The sequence below is a fragment of the Medicago sativa genome, chromosome 7 (genome assembly GCF_051527215.1).
Source record: "Medicago sativa cultivar Bolivia chromosome 7, Bolivia_mono, whole genome shotgun sequence".
Classification (NCBI taxonomy): domain Eukaryota; kingdom Viridiplantae; phylum Streptophyta; class Magnoliopsida; order Fabales; family Fabaceae; genus Medicago; species Medicago sativa.
The window spans coordinates 87,692,648-87,716,713 of NC_140755.1; the positions used below are offsets into that span (position 1 = coordinate 87,692,648).

The 24,066-nt window shown below is 31.4% G+C and overlaps 1 protein-coding gene across 4 annotated transcripts; it reads right to left on the reverse strand.

Annotated features, from left to right (window-relative positions):
- Positions 1-17,275: 17,275 nt before the first annotated feature.
- On the reverse strand, positions 17,276-23,829 carry LOC146909798 (uncharacterized). 4 transcript variants are annotated; one of them, XM_085731194.1, is made up of 5 exons: positions 20,788-23,829; positions 19,464-19,669; positions 18,327-18,862; positions 17,879-18,017; positions 17,276-17,598 (listed from the first exon to the last, which is right to left on the reverse strand). In XM_085731194.1, the coding sequence occupies exon 1, from the start codon at positions 23,771-23,773 to the stop codon at positions 21,161-21,163; it is 2,613 nt and encodes an 870-aa protein (XP_085587320.1). In that variant the 5' UTR covers positions 23,774-23,829; the 3' UTR covers positions 17,276-17,598; positions 17,879-18,017; positions 18,327-18,862; positions 19,464-19,669; positions 20,788-21,160. The 4 variants fall into 4 exon arrangements, with proteins under 4 accessions (XP_085587320.1, XP_085587319.1, XP_085587322.1 ...); XM_085731193.1 differs by having other exon boundaries at positions 17,873-18,017; XM_085731196.1 differs by lacking the exon at positions 18,327-18,862 and having other exon boundaries at positions 17,873-18,017.
- Between the last annotated feature and the right edge of the window lie 237 nt (positions 23,830-24,066).

Genomic DNA, 24,066 nt, shown 5'->3' on the forward strand with positions numbered 1-24,066 from the left:
ATGTTTATGCTTGTAAGTCATAACCTTGTCTAGAATAGTGACATGTAAGGTTGGATATTGACATGCCATTATTTAATCTTATAAAATGAGAAAATAGGATATGCATCGATAAACCCATTTGGGGTTGATCTAGTGGTTGACTTGAGATCTTCGAGTTTGCTATTTACAAGGTCTCATCTTCGATAACCTCTGGTGTCAATTTTGGTGGACAAGTCCATACAAAATTTTGCTCTGGCTTTTAATATAGTCCCTGCAAATAGACGATGATATTGGTCCCCTCAGATTAGTTGGTCTTTGGATTTGATACCAAAATTTTTTTTTAAAAAAAAAAAGAAAGAAAGAAAAAAGAAGAAGAAGATATGCATCGATGGTATAAAATGATTTACATTGTAATCCAAATTAATCATGTATTCCATTAGATCACTTCATTATATAAAAATTTAATTGTATGATGTAAATAATAGTTGATTCTTAATAGATGTCATTGTAAAATTAATTTACATTGATAAAACATATTCATTAAACTCATAAAATGTCTTTAGAAAATTTTATTCTGCAATTACAATCGTTCAAACTCCGATCCCTGCGTACAATATCCTTAGTTGCTACCAATTTAGCAGCACTTTACTGGACATTACAATGTATATCTTTAATTTATGTTTATTGAAAGAAAAAAAAAAGTCATTGGTTCAATTTAAATATTTTTTCATTTGACTTTGTATGGTAATGAATGAGTAACTTATAAAACACTAAATTTTATTGTGAGTTTTAAAATTATACGTGGACATTAAGAAATACCATACAAAGATATATATATCTAACAATATTTTACTAAATATACTATGCTTGGCATCTCTTTAATATGTGCATATTATCATTGCATAGTTGTAAAAATTCATTATTGGACCAATTTGAGTAAAATAAACAACACATACATGTGATCCATTCAATTTTCTCATGATATTTGGGGAATGATTCTAATAGACAAAACTTATTATTAATGTGAATGTTAGAATTTGGCTTTAGGCCAATCAAACAATTAGAATTTTCTGTAATTGAAATCAGATAGAACATGGAAACAAAATGTAGGGTGCAATCCACTAATTAGAGAAGATGAAATTTTTACTTTGTTGTGACTCAGAATTGTTTGTCTAATTTGCATATAAAGACGCAGGATGGTCCATCACTCACTCAATATAACTCCCATTGTCGATCCTCACCCTTTACTAACATGTCATCATATGTGATTGCTCATTGAAAACGTTACTAAAATCTAAAATGGAGGAAGAGAAAGAAAAAAAAAGTTAAATATGGCACAATAAGTGTGGTAGGTTACTGTAAAACCTACTACCAAATTAAATTTACGTGCGTTTAATTTTTTATTTTTTTTTATAGTATAGTCTGTGGAGTATTTTGAAGAGTTTTTTTGATGAAAAGTATTTTGAAGAGTTGGTGAAGTGCACTAATTAGAGAAGATGAAATTTTTACTTTGTTGTGACTCAGAATTGTTTGTCTAATTTGCATATAAAGACGCAGGATGGTCCATCACTCACTCAATATAACTCCCATTGTCGATCCTCACCCTTTACTAACATGTCATCATATGTGATTGCTCATTGAAAACGTTACTAAAATCTAAAATGGAGGAAGAGAAAGAAAAAAAAAGTTAAATATGGCACAATAAGTGTGGTAGGTTACTGTAAAACCTACTACCAAATTAAATTTACGTGCGTTTAATTTTTTATTTTTTTTTATAGTATAGTCTGTGGAGTATTTTGAAGAGTTTTTTTGATGAAAAGTATTTTGAAGAGTTGGTGAAGTGCACTAATTATGTTTTAATGAGGTAGAGCATTAATAAACAATTATAATAAATTCCTTATAAAATACTTCATCCGGTCACTATTATAAGCAAAAATCAACTTTTTAGATTCATTCATTAAATGATGTATTTGGTCAATAATATAGACTAAATACGTCATTTAATGAATGAACCTAAAAAGTTGATTTTTGCTTATAATAGTGACCGGAGGGAGTAACTTGTAGAAAGTTGTTGAATCCATTCTTATATGAATAAAAATTAGTCCAACCATAAAATATTTGAATTTTCTTTAGCCAATGAAATATTTATGACAAATTATATCTTTTTTCACATTTTCTTGGTAATTGAATGCGATTAGATCAGTTTGTTTATGAAAGAAGTTAATAATCTACCAATTCAAAGGACGTTTTAGGTATTAGTACTTCTTTTAACACACAAGGCTGGCACACCAACTTCTGTTACCATTTGGCTGACCAGTGTGCCATACATAGCTGGAGAAATTGCCACATTGTGTCTTGTTTCCATTTTGAAAAATATTAACTTGTTAATCAATACTAGACTTTTGACCCGTGCGTCGCACGAGTTTTCTCGACTATAATAGAGACCAATAAATAATCTTTAACCTGTAAGATCAATGATATGGTAGAAAATATTTTCTTTAAAAAAAAGGCAAGCGGATAGGAATGAAATTGGTGTGCAATACATTTTTTTTAGATGAAATTTGTTAAGTTAAATAATTGCAAACCTAATAAAGCAAATGAGCGGGAAAAAATTAGGTTAAGTTCTTACAGACGTAACAAAATTAATAAATAAGGATATCTCTAATTAGTTTATCCATCTGAAACAAACTCATCTAAAAAAAGGATAATGAAAATTAGCATGTCTTAAAATGTTTGAGTCGAGTTTTGCAAGTTGTCTATGTGATGTCTATAAATTGTTTTTAACTAATTTTGATAAGCTTTCTAAGATAGTTCATCAAAATGACATATTGTTTATGCGAGAATAGATTACCTATATTTTTACTGTAAAAATAAATTAAATATAATATGTGTTCATTTTTTAAGAATTTTTTTATAAAGAATTTTAAGTTTAATTTTTTGTTACTAAATAAGTGAAGAACATATGATTTTGTTTTTTTAGATAGGAAGTCACTCTAATTAGTATCTTTAATATTCGTGGATCAACTATGAGACTAATCTCTGCTTAACTTTTCAGATTACGTCCTATAGTTCCTCGCCTTTTTCTAAAATTGTGTCTATGGTGATTGAACCACACTGCTATCCACAAACTTAATGCTGTTTCATCAACTAGGTCACATTCATAGGGTAATGTATGATTTTGTTTAACTGGAAACTTAACAAAAACAAAAACTAAGCATTGGCATGTATGTGAATGTGAGAAGAGATTCTAGAAAAAAGTTTCAAAAAAAGAAGAAGGGCAATAAAAAGATAAAGGGTCTACCATGAATTTGGAAAAAGATATCTCAGACCACAAAAATCAAAAGGGGTCCAAGCATACAAAGAATGTAGCTCTTTATTTTAGATAAAAGGAGTACATCAAATAAAGTTATTATAAAGTAATTTGAAGTGTATTGACTAAAGTCTGCTTCATTAAACAATGATTTTATATTTAAATTCAAAAAAATTCCAAATATTGAGCAAGCATTGTGGATCTCAATATTGTTCACCAGTCATCAAATTGAAACAGTTGCAAAATTGGTGAAAGGGAAATAAAATGAAACAAAGGTAGATAATGTACTAATGTCAATGTCAACAATCGACATAGGCTGGCTTGAAACTTTTTGTTGTTCATCTAATATTCCTATTTAAGTTCACCAAAATAAAAACTAATTATTTTTTCTCTAACTAACACAATCTATATAATATAAATTTACGGCCGATTCCATAGCCCTTCTCTTATTCTTATGACAAGTGGCATTCTCATTCTCTTCTTTTTACAAATGCTCTCACCACATTCATCCTCACAAAATACTCTCACCACATTCATCCTCACAAATTTGTATTTAATGTTTATGTATAAAAGGAAGTTTTACAATTTCAAATTCTAATATTTGAAATTAAATTAGAAATCAAACATTTCGTATTCAAAAAATACAAACTTTAATAAAATATGCTTTTTTTGAATAATCAGATAATTTAAATTAAAATATTTGAATTCGGATATTAAAATAAAACAAGTAATACGATTTAAATTAAAATATTTGAATTCAGATATTTAAATTAAAATATTTGAATTCAGATATTTAAATATCAAAGAGATCAAATAATTGATATATGTCAAATAATAAAAATATGATTTGATTTGTCAAAAAAAAATGATTTGATAAAAGTGAAACTTTTTAAAATAATTTAATTAGATTTGGTAGTAACCATTAATTTTTTATATAATTTAAGTTTATATTCTTTTGATTCTATTTTCAAAATATATATTGTATAGTAACATAGTAAGAATTATTCAATCTTTATTTTGGGAAAGAAAAAAAATCGGATATTTTGTTTCAGGACAAAAAAAAAATCAGAATTGATTTCAGTTAATTGTATTTGATGGACTTGCTAAGATAAATGTTAAACCTTCCCTAAAAAAATAATCCTTAAACCAAAATAAAAAATAGGAATTGGATGTATTTAATTGGAGTTAAAAACGTATCATTGGTGATAAATGAATGAAATAATGTTCAATAATAAGTATAACTCCAAACATAACAAATCAACAAATTTCAGGATCAAAGGGAGGCAGGATATTTTTATAAGCAATTATAACAGATATTTTATAGTAAACCTACCTTATAAACGTTAAACCTTAAAAAAAACGTTAAACCATTGGGCTGATTGAAAAGGTTAATTATATATGCTCCTTAACAAAAGAAAAATAAACCTTCCCTAAAAAAAACTTAAACCTTCCCTAAAAAAAACGTTAATTATGGGCTGATTGAAAAGGTTAATTATATATGCTCCTTAACAAAAAAAAATTATGTATTACTTAATGACTGAGATATAAATTTAAACATGTGCTAAAATAAACCTTAAACCATTGGCTGATTAAAAAAGTTGATTACGCTCCTTAAAAAAAAATATTAAGACATTTAGTACATGCCGTAAAATAATTAGTCCTATTTAAGTCCTATTTACTTTTGCATTTAAAATAATAATTAAACAGATCAAATGCCGTAAAATTCATAGTCCTATTTAGTTTTTTTCATATGCAAATCGTGGAAAAAAAATTATATTTTACTTAATAGCTAAGATATGATTTGATTGGTTAAGTTACATGTTGTTGTTTTACGTAATTGTCCTCTAAAAGCTATTATAAATTAGACCCTTTGGCCAACACATTCTTCACACCACAACTTCTGTTTTGTAGTTGTCTTTCATATTCCTCTCTTTTTTCTTTGCGTAACTTTCGTATTAGTTTGTTAAGCTGAAATGGATCAACTTTCTTACTCCTTGGAAATGGTTCTAATGGACAATAAGGTAGTTTGATTCCATTTGTTTTTAGTTTTTATCGTTCTTTTTTTTATCAATAATTTTTTGTTTTTTTTGGTACAGTAAATTGATTCATTTTATTACTCAATTATTGTGATTAAAATTATTGATATATGTAGGCTTTAAAAAAATAAAAAATTTAGTGATTAAAATTAGTTATATAATTTACTCAATAGTTGAAAATTTATTGTGAAAAAACAAATAATTTAATTTTTTAAACCAAACAAAAAATTGAATTGGTATATGATATAACCTTATCATCTCATATGATTCTTTTTAACGAATTCACATTTTAATTAATGAAAATGAACTAACTTATAATATTAAGTTCTTAAAAGAATAACAAATAGTGACTATCAAATTAATTTTTTATACTATTCAAAAAAATAAATTTTTTATAAAAGAATATTCCTTTAAAAAAAACTAAAAATAGTTACACATAACCTAATAAGTTTGTTCCTCTTTTCTTCACTTTGTAACATGTATATGGAAATCAAAATCTGCAATTATTATAAAGATTGTTGAATAAAAAACTTATGCTTCAAAAAAAGGAATTCATATCATTTCGAATAATTTCATTTAATTACTCATTATTAATTATTAATTTGCCAATAAAAAATCTATAATTCATACAATTATTGTATATATAAGGCACAATAAACTAGCCATTCCAAATTGCTCACATCTTTGTTCAAAAATTGTAGAGCTTTTTATACTTTTGTGCAAAACCTTCCTCCTTTTTTAATGTCATGCACCTCCTATAATCTTAGAGTTATATGGTTATATGGGTGGGAGGTATAAAGGCTATTAGGAGGGCATTCAACAATATTTTCATATTGCTGGTGGTGAAATTAATTTTGCTAGCATGGAATATCCTCACAAGTTGATGCAACTGGTGTGTTACATACTATAAATCAATTTCCTATATAGCACCTGATGCATTATTTGGGTTCAATTCTTTTTTCCTTTAAGTATATCGTTTATAATGACTACTATTTTTCTGTAGTCTTTATAAGGCAAATATCATATTGTAATATTATGTATAATCAAAGTACAAGTTGTGTTTTGTGTTATTCTTTATGTAGAATACATTTACATTTTGAAGGAAAAAAAATAGTCTATGACCCTGAAATGTGAAAACTTTTGTTGTGCCTTACTTTTACTGTTTTTGTTGTAGGAAATGTCTAATTATGAGAAAAAAAGTGAGAAGAGAGAGCACTGTGATAATTTTTTTTTTTGTATAAAAATATATAGGGGGAGAGAGAGAAATCAAATAAAGTAAATTGAATCTATTATTTGCGTCAAATAAAGAGAGAGCACTGTGATAATTTCTTCTCTTGCTCGGTTAGATAGAAAGTGATAAAAGTGATTTTAAAAATAAAACCATTTGCGTCAAAGTTCTTTTATCGAATTTAAAAATAAAAAAATAAAAAAAAACTTTCTTTTTTGGATTATAAGTGATCAAGTATACACATATTTTCTCTCAAAAAAGTACACACATGTTTTGAATAAGCAATCATCATGTACGATCTTTTTTTAATAATAAATTTCAATAAATTTTTTAAAAGAATAAAATAAATGTCAGTATATGCTAATAAATTATGTGCCTGTGATTTGTGAGATATTTTTTTATATCTTAATATATATAGTAGATAATTTGTTTTTTCGACTGTTATTTTTATTGTTAATTTTTGCCTCAGTCAATAATTGAATTCGTTCCTGATATCTCTCATTGGAAAGAAATTTAGAGTATCACCTATAATAACCTGATATTTCTCATTCGAAAGAAATTTAGAGTATCACCTATACTAAATATATACATTCTACGTTGTATTTTTTGAGGATTGTTCCACGTTGTATATTAATACGCCGTATCACCTATAATTGGTCTAAACATGAAAATATTAAATCCAATAAAATAAATATTTTATTGATCAACAAAATTATCTATATTTTATTTTAGTTAAGAACAACTAAACTAATTAAAATTATTTTATTTTAGCTAATTTTCTTTAATAGTGTACGTAGCAAAGTGAAACTGTGAGAGGAGAGAAGAAGTGTCTGCTTGCAAAATAAAAAGGAGTTCTAATTGAGAGTATAAGGGAATATCAATAAATTTTTATTGATGCAAATCATAGCCTTCAAGACGGAAATTAAAGGATCAATTAAGTCAACTAATGGGAATATATTTTGCATTTATTGACAGGAAAAAAGGAAACATGTGTGATAAATTATTAATTTTAAAAGGTTATATTTCTAAAATGTATCATTATCTATATAATAATACATCTTAGATTTTTTTTCATTAGCGTTTCAATAATTTTCATTAAAAAGGTTTATATTATATATCATATAAATCAGTTCATTCTATTATAACTATAATGTAACAATAATAATGAGCTTCAGTATATATAAAAATACATATGATACATGAAAATAGGTTGACGATGGAATTCACATTTTTTTTTATAAATCTATTCTAAATTAGTGCATGATGGTTCCAAAAAAATATTAATATGATAGAAACCGAAAACAGCTATAGCTATTCCAAATTGATCAAGAATATTATTGACATGATTTGGTCAAAGAATTATGCATTTAAACAACTTAAATATGATGTGGTATTTTTTATTCACAAAGAATATGATACATATTATTGATAAATGATTTAGTCATAATATATGGATCAAAACAATTTTAATAGAATTCACACATCTGTTAGGCGTATTCTCATATACAAGTATGCGAAAGAATTAAGTGAAGATCAAGTGTATTCTATTATTGTCAAAAAAAAAAGTGTATTCTATTAACAAATTTAGTGTTGCTTCTGATGCATGGTCATACAGGACAACAAGACAAGGTTAACTTTCAATACGGTGCCATAATTTTATAAAATAAATAAATTAATATATGAATCAACCAATATTTGACTAAGAGAATGAAAAAAATCATTCTGAAATTGAATGAGCCATAAAAGAAAATGAGAAATTTTCCCTGAGAAAGTCATCATGGAATCAACACCATTTAAGCATTAAAATCATATTTTTGGTGATTTTGTTACAAATATACCGTTTTTAAACATATATTAAAAAGTTTTAGAAAAACACACACACACACACACACACACACACACACATATATATATATATATATATATATATATATATATATATATATTGAACATTATGGTTATGTATAATTTAAGAAAAAAAATGGCGATGTTTAAATTTTATCGCATCCATCTTTCCAATACATAGATTTTTTTTTTAGGGAATACACTTAGATTTTTAATTATTGTTTTAAATTAAATGAGTAAAATTGATTATTTTAATGAAATTTGGTATAAAAAAAAACATTGATATTTTCATGTTGATACAATCATTTGATTTTATACACAATATGCATGTCAATACAACTTAAATTATAGGACAAACATTTTGGATCAAAATTTAATTTGTTAGTTTACATGTAGAGATGAGTTTAATTATAATTTTAATTTGTTAGTTTACATGTAGAAACGAGTTTAATATAAATTTAATTAATTTGTGCTATACCTCAATGGCCAACGTAAAACTTTATTAAATATATATAACAAAAACCAAATATGTAATAATGTGAATGCTCGGTCGTTTCCTACAAGAAACATGATGTAGAGTTAAAGTACAACATTAAATAAGAAAGAGTCCTTATATCCCCACCTAGATGCAGTGAAAAATGAGCAAGGTTCCCACATATTCGTGCACGAGTGTGGATAAAGAAGTTACTACATGAGAGTATGATACTTTTTGGAACATGAAATATAGGCACTCTTATAGCAAGATGTATGGAATTAGTTGATATTATGATTAGAAGGAAGATTAATTTTGTGTGCATACAATAAATTAAGTGAGTGGATAAAAAGACAAAAGAATTAGATAGTTCATGATTTTTTTTTTGTTACAGATAGTTCATGATTTAAGCATTGATACACTGACAAAGTTAAATTGAAAAATGAGGTAGAGATTATTATCGATAAAGAATGAAAGAAGGATATTATGGATGTAAGAAGGACAAAAGATCATATCATAGCTCTAAGACTTATAGTGGAACAATACATCTTTATTATTGTAAGTTAGATCGAGAAATGGGGTAGGCAATATTGCAGATAAGGAATGAAAGAATGATATTATGGATGTAAAAATGATTGGAGATCAGATCATAATTCTAAAATTTGTAGTGGAGCAATACATATTTAATGTTATTAGTGATTACACACCATAAGTAGGGTTGTAAAAACACCTTAAAGTATGGTTTTGGGAGGGTTTAGGATGCTTAATTCAAAATACAACACTAGGAGAAAATATTCATTAAGAGGGGATCTAAATGGGCATGTAGGTAGTGTTTTGAGAAGTTTTGAAGGTGTGCATGTGAGTATTGCCTCAGGGAAATAAATGTGGAGGGTAAATCCATCCTATATTTTATGAAATGACATGAGCATATTATCACATACAAGAGTGTGGTGCAATGTTCTCATATATATATATATATTTCTTTCTTATTAAGGAATCTAACAAATATTTGTTTGAACTATAAAATATTACCTGGAGAGAATTTAACTACCCAACATATGTGATTGGTTATAAATTTAAGGGTTTCGAGGGAGTGAAGAGAAGAAGCCATAATTGGATTCCAAGAGTCAGGCGGTGGCATTTAAAGGGTGAAAATTAAATATTTACCAACATAAGATTTTATAGGGAGGTTTCACAAAACTGCATGAATTCCCAAATGATATGTGGGACAAGATGACACGTGAGGTTAGAAAAGTAGCAGAAGAATCATTAGGAGAATAAAGAGGTTTTGGATCTAGGTTAAAGAGTCTAGGTGGTGGAACTAAAATGTTCAAAGAAAAGTGAGAATCAAAATGAAATGTTTTAAAGAGCAGCCTATGTGTAAATGTGCCGAAATTTGGGAAAATTACAAGACCTAAGAAAGAGACCACGAATGCGTTGAACGAAGCAAGAACCCAAACTTTTGATGGATGATACCAATCCTTAGGCACCAAGGAGGGAGAAAAATCTATATATAGTCTTGCCAAGGGATGAGAAAGTAAGATAAGAGATTTCGATAAAGGATAATGGAAGAATTATTTCCATAATTGATTTAATGAAGTTATGGGATCTTACCAGACTCTAACATGCTAGACATTTGATAGGAGGATTGAAACTATGAGGTAAAAGAATATGAGGTAAAAGAAACGTTGAAAAACATGAGTAATGGCAAGAAAGTTAGGCCTGCAAACATACCGGTTAGATTGTGGGAAAGTTTTGGAAAAAGAGACAACGAGTGACTCGCCAAAATTTTTAACAAAAATTATGAGGTCAGAGCGAATGTCAGATAAATGGGAAAAAACAATTTAATTATAATTATAAGAACAAGGAAGATATACAAAATTGCGCAAATTATAAAGGAATTAAAATTATTAGTCATGCCATAAAGTTATGGACAAGAGTGATTGAACGGAGACTAAGAAAATAGACTAGAGCTACTAATAATCAATTTAGTTTTGTGTTTAGGAGGTCGACTATGAAAGTGATCCACTTACCACGATGTGCGATGGAGCGATACCGGATGGATATAAAAAAAATTCACTAAAATTCGAGAATTGAGAAAAATATACAAATTTCTTACATGAGTTTAGCACGGCTATATGAATACATATAATTTGCTTATTTGGTGTTAAATTCATCATAATTATATGGAAATCCCATCTAAATATTAGTAGTAGAATATATATATATATATATATATAGAGAGAGAGAGAGAGAGAGAGAGAGAGAGAGAGGTTAGACAAAAAAGAGATCAGTGGAACCGGCTAAATAGCATAAAAGGACATAAGTTGTGCTAGAGGTATCTACTCCTTCGTCCAAGTTTTAACCCACGACATGACTCCAACTCCTTATCCTTTAACCAAAACCAGCCGAGATACCTAAAACCTCAACACCCCACTCCTCCAAACAAAAATTTATATATACTTTATACTTTTTTAATGACGAATGTTGGCAATTAGTTGTTAGATTAATATTTATGCATTCATCAAAGTTTGAACCCTGACCTTTCAACTCCTTATTCCTAAACTCAAACCAGCTAAGCTACCCAAACCCCATCCCCTGAAACAAAACTACTTATATACTTTATCTTAATACAACCATATAGTTTTTTTTACAAAAACTACTTTTAAATTTGTAATTTATGCTTTTCATCAAAAAAAACTTTATAATATACATTAAGTTTACTTTAAATTTATGTTGATTTATTTGTCAAATAACTTAAATATTCACTAACTTTGTGTGATTTTTTTTGTGTGTGAATTTTCAATTGAATTTAAAGTATTATTTATATTAAAATTTTGTTCAAAGATATGGGCTTATTGTAATGTGTTGAGACTTACTGTTAATATGAGATTGAGTGCATCTTCGGTACCTGCAGAGCAGGTAGAAATTGCTAATTTTAGCAAGTGGATACTCTCAATTGGAGACGACAACGACGCTTCAGACGAGAATGTTGAAATGAAGTTGGAAATTCCTGAAGATTTGCTCATATCGGACACAACAAATCCGTTGATGTCACTTATAGACTTTGTGTATCCCGATTTGAATGATAACCTCGGTGACCCGCTGTTTTCCAAGAAAGAGGAATACTCGCACCAACGCTTGATTTAGTTGAGCATGTTAACAAATATATGATGTCACTAATTCCAGGTGAAGAGAAAGAGTATTTAAGCTCTGATTCTGTTTATCGATCGGGCGAAAATTCTGATGTCCAGAGCGAGTGGTTCACAACGGAATTTCTTACTGGTATGAAGAGCTCTGGAATTCCAAATCACCGGTTGAAACTAAGGGTTGGATGTCCAGTTATGCTGATGAGAAACATCGATCAGGCTAATGGACTGTGTAACGGTACGAGGCTGATAGTTACACATCTAGGGAAGAGCACGATAGCTGCTGCCATAATTACAGGAAAAAGGGCAGGTACCACGGTATTCATTCCCAGGATGAATCTTATTCCGAGTGATCCAGGACTACCCTTCAAATTCAGGCACATGCAATTTCCATTGACGCTTTGTTTTGCAATGACAATAAATAAAAGTCAGGGTCAATCTTTATCTCGAGTGGGAGTTTATCTTCCTAAGCCCGTGTTCACGCATGAACAACTCTATGTCGCTGTCTCTCGAGTTACTTCTAGAAAAGGGTTGAAGCTGCTCATCTTGGATGAAGATAATAATGTTTGCAAGGAGACAACAAATGTTGTGTATCATGAAGTTTTTCAAAAAGTATGATCATTGGTCATGTTTTAGAATTGTTGTTGCTATAATTTAGAAAACTAAAGTTGCGTATTGTTTGGAAGTCGGTTTTTTTAATTTCTTTGTAAGGCGTACTGGTCATTACATAACATGCAATTTCTATATAAGCAGATCCTCCTGCCATTGACTTTTAATTGATGCACTTTTCAGGTATAACAATACGCGGAACTTTTTTTTTACATCATTGTTACCCTAAAATACAATATTTACATTAGACCATTGGTTTTGTAAAAAATAAAAGCAAATAACAATCGGCGTTTCTGTAGCCCAAACTATATTTATACACACCCGTAAAAAAATTAACGTTTGCATTCACAAACTAGCTGTATACATCTGACACTGACTATTATATAAAAAAAATATAATTTTTTTAGTTTTTATGATTTATTTTTTTATTTTTTTTATAAGGCCAGAGCAAAGGACATAAAAGAAAAGAGTTGCTCCCAACTCTGTTGGTACCCAACCAGTGGCGGAGCCAGGATTTTTATAAAGCCCGGGCGAAAATTTTTTTGCAATACATTTATAGGGGTTTACATAAGAAATTGCAAGCAAATAATAAAAAATTTAAAGAAATTGCCCAATTTATAGGGGTTTATATAAGAAATTTAAGGGGATTTACATAAGAAATTGCAAAAAATTTGGGCCAGAGCCCGGGCGAGTGCCTAGGCTCGCCGGGCCTTAGAACCGCCCCTGTACCCAACTCTAATCTTTTGTCAGATGCTCATAAATATATTATTAAAAAAAGGGAAAAAATACATAAAAAAAAATTGGGGGACATAAACTTAACCTGTTTATCCAGAAAATGTAGGTCTACCCAAACGGGTGATATGAAAATTAAAAACAACACAAATGGATATAACAGCCTCTTAAGTAGAGGTCTAAGACCGCGGTGAATGGACCAACCGTCAACACAGAGCAGATCCACGTACCATCCTCTCCCTGCAAAGCACAACAAGATAAAAGCTCTTTCGAGCCCCAAAGTATATATCAAATAAGACCTTCCTTCCGACAAGGGGAGGAATACTGGAGCCTTTAGCCCAGAATTGCAACCACCATCCAGAAACACGTGGATCAACACAACAGTGCGTCCCTTATCAGACCTTGAAGAACGAAGACAACCTTAAGGATGACGACGACGGTAGGTTGGGAATCCGAATTGAATCTTGCCGCCGAAGAGGAAAATGTCTAATCTGCCACATATACTCAACAATTCTGAATTGAACAAACATCAGAGACAAGCATGAACATATCTTTTTTAGGGATGGTGTCTGAATCGACCGCCAACATGAACAAGATTCACGTACCAACAGCCCATGCGACAAATCACAGCAAGCATTTTCAGCCCTTTCGAGCCCAACGAAACCCGAACACCGCGAAACACACTAGCACAACCGCGACGGGTTTCTGAAGTAGAACCACGACCCCGGACGACAACGAAGGAAGCCACCGTGGGGTTTGAAGATTGCGAACCGGGACCATGACGAAACGCAACTGCGTAACAACTACCACCACGCAAACACCATCAAGAAGGATGAGGAAACCCATCCATCTTTACACCAGATCTACTACCAAATCCAAATCAGAAACGACAACGATCTCAAAAGCAACCACCGACCCTGTATAAGTTTTTAGACCAACACATGAGCGGTTTGGTGATGACGCAACCGCGAGGCTGATCGCATCACCGGCGGCCGCGATTACATGGTGGAAGAAGAAGGGAAGGAGGCTGAGAAGAGGGAGGTTGAAGGGGCTGCGCGGTCAAATCAGGTTTTGCGAGTATGTTATCAGTTTTTATGATTAATAAAATACACTATGTCAACAAATAATAATATACAGTACGTCGGCATATTTTTGCAAAAATATTACATATGCCAAGCTTTACACTGAGTACAACTTATACTACAAATAATTAGTATAAGTATAAATCCAAATACTTTAATCGTTATCTGCAATGTTTAGATATTTCAAAATATATATAAAATTAAGATGATATTTTTTCCATGTCAAATTTAAATTATAACTACACTTATAACTTTAAGATAACATAATATAAAATCTATATATTTGATAAAAAAAAAGTTTTTTATTTCCCCGTGCTTGGCACGGGTCACTATACTAGTATTGGTGAATTAAAGAACGCCTAAAGTTTTTAAGAAAAATGACAAAAGTTCAAACCCTCAAAACCAATATAATCACTATCTTATTAGTATTTGTCTATGTTAAAAATAAAAATAAAAAATATTGGATATTCACGTCCACTTCTTGTTGTGATCCATTTTGCAAATTAAAATTCTGACTGATGAGATTCAATTAACCTCAAACGACCAAGATTGTGTTATTGTGTCATGCTCCCAGTAAGGGGGAATCATTTTTCCTTTCCCATGCATGATCTGTAGATCAAACTTCAATGATTTACTACAAAATGAACCACCAAATTAACTGGGCCAACACACCAAACAGAAGATCATGTATGAAGTCACTTTGGCTTAAAGAGAAGATTTTGCTAGTTGGTACATTTTTAATTAATTAATTAATTAATTAATGGAAATGAACAGAAAAACAACAAAAGAAATAAATTCTCATTGACTTACAAGAGTGAGTTGGGAGAGGAATTCTCAAAACATAAATTTGGAAAGTTCTAATAGTTAAATAGAGATCTTTCAGCGAAATGATGTATTTGATTGACTATTAAAATATTGTAACAAGTATGTTTATTAAAAAAAACTAAACATAAATTTCTCTTCACCAAATAATGTAAACTATCATTTATCAACACATTTGGTGTGAATGTCCAAATTACATGAAGGATTCAAAAGTATTTCGAAAGGAATTCGTCAGTATACTCATCTACATCCGATTGATATATAAGTTGATGGGACGAATTAAACCTAAAACTTGGTGAGTTTACGTCCGTTTTAAAATTTATGTGCAATCTTTATCATGTTTATCATCATTGTCTTCTAGTTCAACTTTTTGCAGCGATCCCCCAATGTAATTAAGATCTAACATTACATGGCTTTCCTATTACTTCTTTTTCTTTCTTAACTTAACCGTTGAATACTTAAACAGTTTTATTTTTTGAATGAAAAGCAATAAATCCTCATTGGTCTGACTACATGCATGAGTCATTTGAAACTGAATTGATGATATTGTATAAAGAAAAGAAAAAACTAAACAAAAATCAAAATGTCAACAAGTTGTTGTAGTGTAGTGCAGGTGCTTCTCTTTAATGAAAATAATTGGCCTCAAATAATCATAAGCCGGCCAACTTATTGTCGTGATCACGTGAATCAGGAGTTGAATTTCATTAGATACAAAATTAATAGAGCTCTTTTTTGACATTTTGTCACTTTTGTAGGTATTTTTTTTACTGTTTTAATGTTATCAATTTGGATGTTATGATATTGTTCACAGATTCATCTTTATCAGTTTTAAATACATGTTTCGAAGAAAAAGTATCCAGTTCAATGGATCAAAGCAAACAGAAACTTAACTCAATCGCATGCACTTTATGAATTAAATTATTTTTTGTTGGAATAATTCTTTTATCATATTTCATGAAATTAAATGAAGATGCATTATCTACCATGTGACATATCTCTCTCATCGTCCTTAGATTAGACCATCATATAGTAAATTAACTGTGTAAGGCCATCTATGGTGCATGCTATTTTTTTAATGTTTATATAGAGTTTGAGTGGGTCGGCATACATACATGTATGGCACACATCATGGTCGGGGTGGTAAAGGGAAAAGAAGACCCAGCAGTGCAATGATATCATGGTAGGGCACTGGAATTAGGATTATAATATATGCACGAATTAGTCAATTAAAAAAAATCATAAAATGCATTTCTTGGTAACCATAAAAATGAATACAAAATTAAAAGAATTTATTTATAAGATGAATATTTTTTTTTGAGATCTCGTAATTTAATATCTCCATCGCTTAACTATCGTTCTTGACTTGAAAGAATTATGAGACGAATTACCTTAAAAAAGTTTTTAAAAAGTATATAAGTGAGAATAAAACACGGTGAAAATGTTCAAATTAATTTATATGGACGCTCGTCGATTTTAAAAGTTACCCTCGACATTATAGAAATTGTCCCTCATCTTGATGGAGTTTTGTTTCCTCGACTTCCTTTATACCAAAACAATAGGCTGGTTGCTTTGCTTGACCTAGAAAAAAGGACGAAACGTATATATAATATTGTTCTTATTGTTTAATTTTTTCAAGATACAATATTTTCACTCATTTTCAAAACACTTTAGCTATTGTTTAGTAGAGATCGATCAGTATGAAATAGTGTCATAGAAACTTGCTTTACTTAAGTTTTACCCCAGTGGTCATGGAAATTGTGTATTTTGTAGACAATAGTGTTGATTATAAAAGAAGTCTAAATGGGTTTAATTGTACTTTTACAAAGTCCTTTTGGGATTTGCAAATGATATTAGTCTAAGAGATTTTGTTCTTTTTTGTTGGTCCAGAGCTAAAGAGATCTTGCTTATTTTTTTGTTATGGGAAGAGATCATTTTCTTATATTATACCCTAGCTTTCACGCCCTATTTCCTTTTTGGATTACCTCCACATAAAATGATTTTTGTATCTAGATTTGTTGAAGAGGCAAAAGAGACGTTTATTAACATAAACAAAGGCAATTGCACAAAAAGAATGGACAACTATCTGTGTTTTCTCAAAAACAAAAGATAAGAAATAAAATCGTTTACCTTTTTCTTTTTGTTTTAAATTGTCAATGAATTATGTTAATTTTCATAGTGACAACTATGGCAGCTTTAAAGATCACTAACATGTGGAATGTGGTATTTTATGCTTTTTTCGTAGTAGCAACAATGGCCTACTGATCACAACTTTCCTCTATCCTCGTGCAGAATATTGCAAAATTGCATATACAATATGTTTGTCCTCAATATATTCTGCAAGAAGAGAATTGCAGTAAGAACATATAAATGTAATACAAACAATTGTCTTGTTTTGCAAAGTACTACTTATAATTTTCCTGTAAAAAAAGGTACTACTATAATTTGCATTAAAGATTCTAAATTCTGATTTCTTTTATTATATAACAGTATTTATGTCAATTATAGTTTCATGGACCGCCCTTCTATTCAAAATATATAGTCTTGTATACAAATAGAGATAGAGATGCATCAATTTTCTATTTAAAAAGAAAAAAAGAAAAAAACCTACTCTTACACCATTTGATTTGGGAGTTCGATTTCACAAATTTTGGGTTGATCATCACAAATTCACAATGCATTTCAAGGAGCTCCTGTCACGTTACATTGCCCCTCATCTCCGTCACCACATCACCTCTGGCTGTCCTCGTCATCTTCTGAGATCAATTGAAAACTAATTTGCTCGGCTGGTGCTGCATAAACAGAGAAATGGAGAGGGAGTGATTGCGGGCAGAGAGGAACAAATGGGGAGACAGGTGGGAAAGAAATTAACAGGCCAAAGTTAACATGGGACACATGTGAACAAGCAAAATATGTAATATTTTTGGTAGTGTTTATATCAATCATTTGTTAAACAGTAAAAACAATAGAAGTTAACATTAGTAACGGTACCATTTCATTCTTGTTCAATATAGAGTAGAAGAACATGAAATAAAATAAAAAATAAAAAAAAATTGGTAACCAACTGGAGAATGACGTTGTAGATGAATTGAATAAAAATCTCCACCACTTGATATCCTCTCCATTATACTATTCTAATTTGTATACTTATTAGCTAATTCTCTTGAATCAAAATCTTCCAAAGCTCTGCTTTATTGGATTCAATTGAACCCTCATATGAATTTCAGATAAAGCTGCAAACTATTGAGTGGATTGATGGCACTTGAATTATGTATGCATTCATGCTCTTGGTTACTACACAGTTCAAAACTTCTATGATCCATTTCAAAAATTCCCATTATTGCTGAATTCTTGCGTTTGACATATTTTAGCAGCCTTGTATGAACAAACTGTAAGATGTCTCCGTGCAAGTTGCAGATAAATATTCATACTAGAGCTTTCATCATTTGGGCGTGAGTCATGACCCTTGCTTTTGCCATTTAATAGCTGGCTTCTTCCTATAGCTGGAAAATTCAATCTAGTTCCGAAGACACCACTCTCCTGATACTTCTTGAGCCCGCTAGGTGATTGAGGTCTCAGGCTGCACAATGGGCATTGTTTCCTGAAGTATTCATAGCATTTGAGTAATGTCAATGCACAGTTTATTGGGATACCCATACATTGCACATGTTGATCATATTAGTGATTAACTTTCATCTGGGGTTTTAGTTTACCATCAATAATATAAAAATCTGAAATATATCATATTTTACTTTCAATTTCACATTACCCAGTCAGAAGAGATAGAAGCATAAGTTTTAAACTTAAATGAAATGAATATATTTATGTAAAGAAGTTCGCTGTCTCAAATACAACCTTTTTAAATTTATGAACCAAATTGAAGTCTCTAAATAGATCAAAGGCCTAGAAAAATTAAATTAGAGAAAAATACCATATAAAATGCTTGGTTTCTTGATAACCTTATGGACGGTTGAATTTTCATCAGGATGGCACTCAATTCTTGATTGCTATTGCTTGCCCATTTCTAATGGGCTCAATTTAAATATCAAATTACTTAAAAGAAAAGCAGATCTAACAAATGTTTATTTTATTCAGTTTTCAATATGTTTGCAAATAATTTGATTGCTCTTCCATGATCAATAACATGAGAAAAGAATAGTAGAATAGTAAACTAAGTCAACAAGCATATTAAAAGAACATACCTGAAGTATTCCTACAACACCAATCTTGTCTGCATCTACTGTAGTTTTGGAATGAACTTCAGTACCTTCTCCAACTCATGCTTTTGGTGTAGTTGCCCACACTCACCAATGCGTGTATGGCTCCCAAAGGAGTGATTAATTTGCCCACATTTGCTGAATTATATCTGTGTATGACACAATTCCATGACTTGGGCATATATTCATTCCTGAAATTAGGAAAAGATGAATATTATTATTATTATTATTATTAAATAAAATCAAAATAACAATCTATTTCACACAATTTCCATGATCATTAAATTTTAGGTAAATAAAACATGGTAAATAAGATTGTTTTGCTTTCTGTGTTGAAAAAGTATAACTTGTTTTTAAGAGTCCCACATTGGATTAGATAAGATCTGAAAATGTGTTTATAAGTGGGAGGCATCTATCACCCTACAAGCCGGTTTTATAGGGATTGAGTTATAGCTCAAACTCAAATATATGATATCAAATCCTATCCAAGATCCATAGAACCACCCGCTATCTGGTCACTTAGGTCACACTCTAGATGTTCAGAATGAGAGGAGTGTTTAAGAGTCCTAAACTAGATGAGATAAGACCTGAAAAAGAGCTTATAAGCGGGGGAGACATCTGTCACTCTACAAACCAGTTATATAGGGGTTGAGTTAGACCAAACTTAAATTCTAAGATTTGGTAAAATTAGTCACTCAGAAATCTTTAAATGCAGAAACACTCACAATTTTATATAAATTTTTAAGATGGGGTCTAAATGAATTTTGTACGCTGAAAAACTCTGCTAAATAATTTCCCAATTTTTTTCCCCTCAAAACAAGGAAATCAAAGAGACATCCCAACTTTATTCAGTTTCTCATATGATGAAAGATTACACTAACTGAGCAATAAGTTTCATACTAGTAATTTCCCATCAAAGACTATTAATATGGGAAATCAACAACTTCATATTTATTTGCAGTTTTTCAGTAACATAACAAGGAATAAATCAGTCACAAAGACTTAATTTCCCCGTGATATTTGTTAGAATTATGAAACCAGTGTAGGGCATTCACCTTATACCTTAAGATTCTTTTTTTTTTTTTTTTGAAACATTATACCTTAAAATTCTAGGGGATTTGGTCTTTTTCCTAAATGAATGCAACCACGACAAACTGCAACTGAAAGCTGAAACCATGCTTAATCAATCTTAATAGCCTCTCAGTGTGTCATACAGTCTCAGCAACACAATAAAAATAGTTTGTGGGCGGGCACAAGGAAGATTTGATATCAGACACTTTTCTACTGTATATGGATTTAATTTACTTACATAACATTCTTCTTTGCCTGAACTTTAGCAGATTCAACCACACTTCAGACCGATGATGGTCCCGAGCCCTCAAAATCTCAGAAGCAAACTATGCTTCCACTGCATCCCTCTAAAAGGATAGCTGCTCTTACCCTTCATGAAGAAATAAACATAAAAGCACTCCAGACTGGTAGCAATATCTAATGATATTCTCCTTAGAAAAAGGTAACCAATCTTTCCTTGGTTTCTTACAGTTTATGCCACTGCCAGATATTATGTAACCACTTGTTTGGTGCAATGCTCAAGTAGCGAATGAGTGCCTACTTATTGATCTCATGATTACACAAAACCTTGGAAAACGTCCAGGATTATAAAAAGATTAAAAAAATCAAGTTCACAAAGCAACATATTGACTTTCAATCAGCTTTAAACAATTCTCATTCTCTATGCTACGAGGTCTATTTCTTGAAAAATGGTCAAATGTAATGTACATTAGGAAATCCAAAAAGAGGCTCTTTTCATATGTTCCTCTCACAAGTTCAACCTCATTCTGCACCAAATGGTTAGCTCTGTCCAGTATTATGTAGGAGATTTCATCAAAATCAAAGCAAATATCTCTCAATTTTTGGCCCCATAGTAAGGCCCTTTCTGGCATTCCTTGCTTGCAAAAGTGAGACAACAATATATTGGTCGTAATCACATTTGGAATAAAACCCATCTTAATTAATTTTGCAGTAACAATCATAGCACGATCCAAAATATCACTACAAATACCACCCATCATAGTGTTGTATGTCGCTGTGTTTGGAACAATACCAGCAGAGACAAGCTCATCCAAAATGGCAATTGCTCGATTCATTTTTCGAACACTGCAGTAACCTTGCATGCGTATATTATATGTTGTGATATCCGGGTACAGCCCATATGGGTACATTTTATTAACAATATCATCTGCACGAACCATGTCAAATGCCTTACAGTATCCACCAACTAGTATGTTAAATGTGAATATATCAGGCATCAAACCAATCCGGTGCATATCAAGAAATGCATCAATTGCAGATTTCATGTTTCCTTGTCTGCAAAATCTATCTATGATGATATTGAAGGTAAATGTGTCGGGAAGAAGGCCTCTTAGCCTCATCTCTTTCTCCACCTTTAATGCTTGAGCCATCCTCCCCAAGTTGCAAAACCCACCAATCAAAGAATTATAAGCAAAATTATTAGGAACAAAACCTATAGATAACATTTCCGAGAACACTTCATATGCCTCATCAACATTACCTGCTTTTGAAAGTCCATCTATTAAGGCTGAAAAGGCAACAACATCTGGATAGATACCTCTTTCTTTCATTTCTTTCCACATAAATCGAGCACCATCCATATCATTCATCTTGAAATACCCATCAAAAAGCAAAGTGTAAGCCACTTTTTTTATGAGAAACCCCTTCTCTGACATTCTATGCAAAAGTGTCCTAGCTTCTTGCAACCTCCCTTTCCTACACAAACCCATAAGCAAAGAATTACATGTGGACGATGAAGGAGTGAAACCACATTTCACCATAATATGGTAGATTTCAAAAGCTTTGTCTTCTAAACCTTCCCTGCTATAGGCTGCTATTAATGAGTTAAAGGCAGCCACGCTAAAAGTTAGTCCCATTTCAAGTGAATCCTTTAATAATTTCATGGCCTGATCCAGTCTGCCAGCCCAACAATGCCACGATACCGTCATATCGTAAAGCGAACAATCCTGAAAAAATCCCATTTCTGTTAAATCGGTTAACAACCTGGTCCAATCCTCTTGCCTCCCATATTTATAATGCCCTCCAACAAAAATGTTGAAAGTCACACAATCCGGCGGAACCCCTTTAATCCTCATTTCTTTATAAAGCAAACTAGCTCGACCAATATCCCTCGCCTTCACATACCCATCCATCATCGTGTTATATATTGCAGTATTCGGAACGACCCCCAAAGCTAAAACTCTATCAAACAACTTCCTCGCCTCCACCACATTCCCTTCCCTACAAAGCGAATGCACAATGGTATTAAATGTGGAAACACTCGGCTCACAACTTCTCTCCATCATCAAACGCAACCAACCAACCGCAACAGAAGTATTCCCCCCAACACAACAACCATTAATAATAACATTATATGTAAAAACATCGGGTTCACAGCCAAATTTACCCATCAAATGAAACAAACTCTCCCCTATAACAACCTTACCCCGTCTACAAAACCCACAAATCATGGTATTAAACGTAATACTACTCGGAGCTGGCCCTTTTTGAATCATATCTTTAAACAAGCTCCATATAGTACCATAATCACCAACCCTAAACAACAATTTAAAAAGAATGGTGATTGCAGTAACACTAGGCCTAACACCAACATCTCTCATTCTATGCAAAATTTCCAAAGCCTCTAAACTCATACCTACATTCAAAAAACCTCTCATTAGCGTATTCAAAACAGAAAAATGAGATTCGTAATAATCATGATTCCTCCACATAAATTCTACAATCTCTTTGGTTCTAAGAGGTTCAATTGTACCGAAAATCCAGGAAATTAGATCTTGTGCTTGGAGTTGTCGATTAAGGGATGCAAGGAGGTGTGCTGAAATGCAACAGGAATGGAGGAATTGATTGGAATGGGAATGGGAATGGAGGAAGGTGAGTTTGAAGAAAGCGAAAGCGGTTTGACGGGTTTGGAGAAGGCTGAGGATGTGAACGAGGAAGAGAGGGGAGAATCGAAGGGAGAAAGATTTGAAGAGGAAGGTTGGGTGGTTTTTGATGATGGTGGGTAATTGGACGGTGAGGATTCGGCGTTCGCGGGGGGTGAGTGGGTTGTGATTGGAGGTTCCGTTAGGTATGAATTGAGCTAAGTAATCCGAGTGAAATGGCGAGGAAGAAGAAGAAGTTGAATAGGGGGTGTGAAAATGGTAATGGGGGTGTATCCTACTGAATCTGGATTTAAGAAAGAAGAGAGGAGACTTGGATGACATTCGGAGCGGAGCACACAAAAGTGCTCTCGCGTTTTGAACTGAACTGGAAGCGAAGTGAAGTGATTACGGTGGAGAGAAGTTACATACGTTGGCAGCTACAGAGCTTACGGTGGCAGCATTTTCCAATTTTTCACTTTATTGGGCTCTCCTCCAAAGACTAATATTGTTTTCTCATCCCTTCTTTACTCATACACCTCACCTCAAACATATTTAATACTAGTAATAATAATAGAAACCAATAAAATCCGTCAAAAATGAAAACTGACCAACATGGCAATACGAAAACGAGAAAA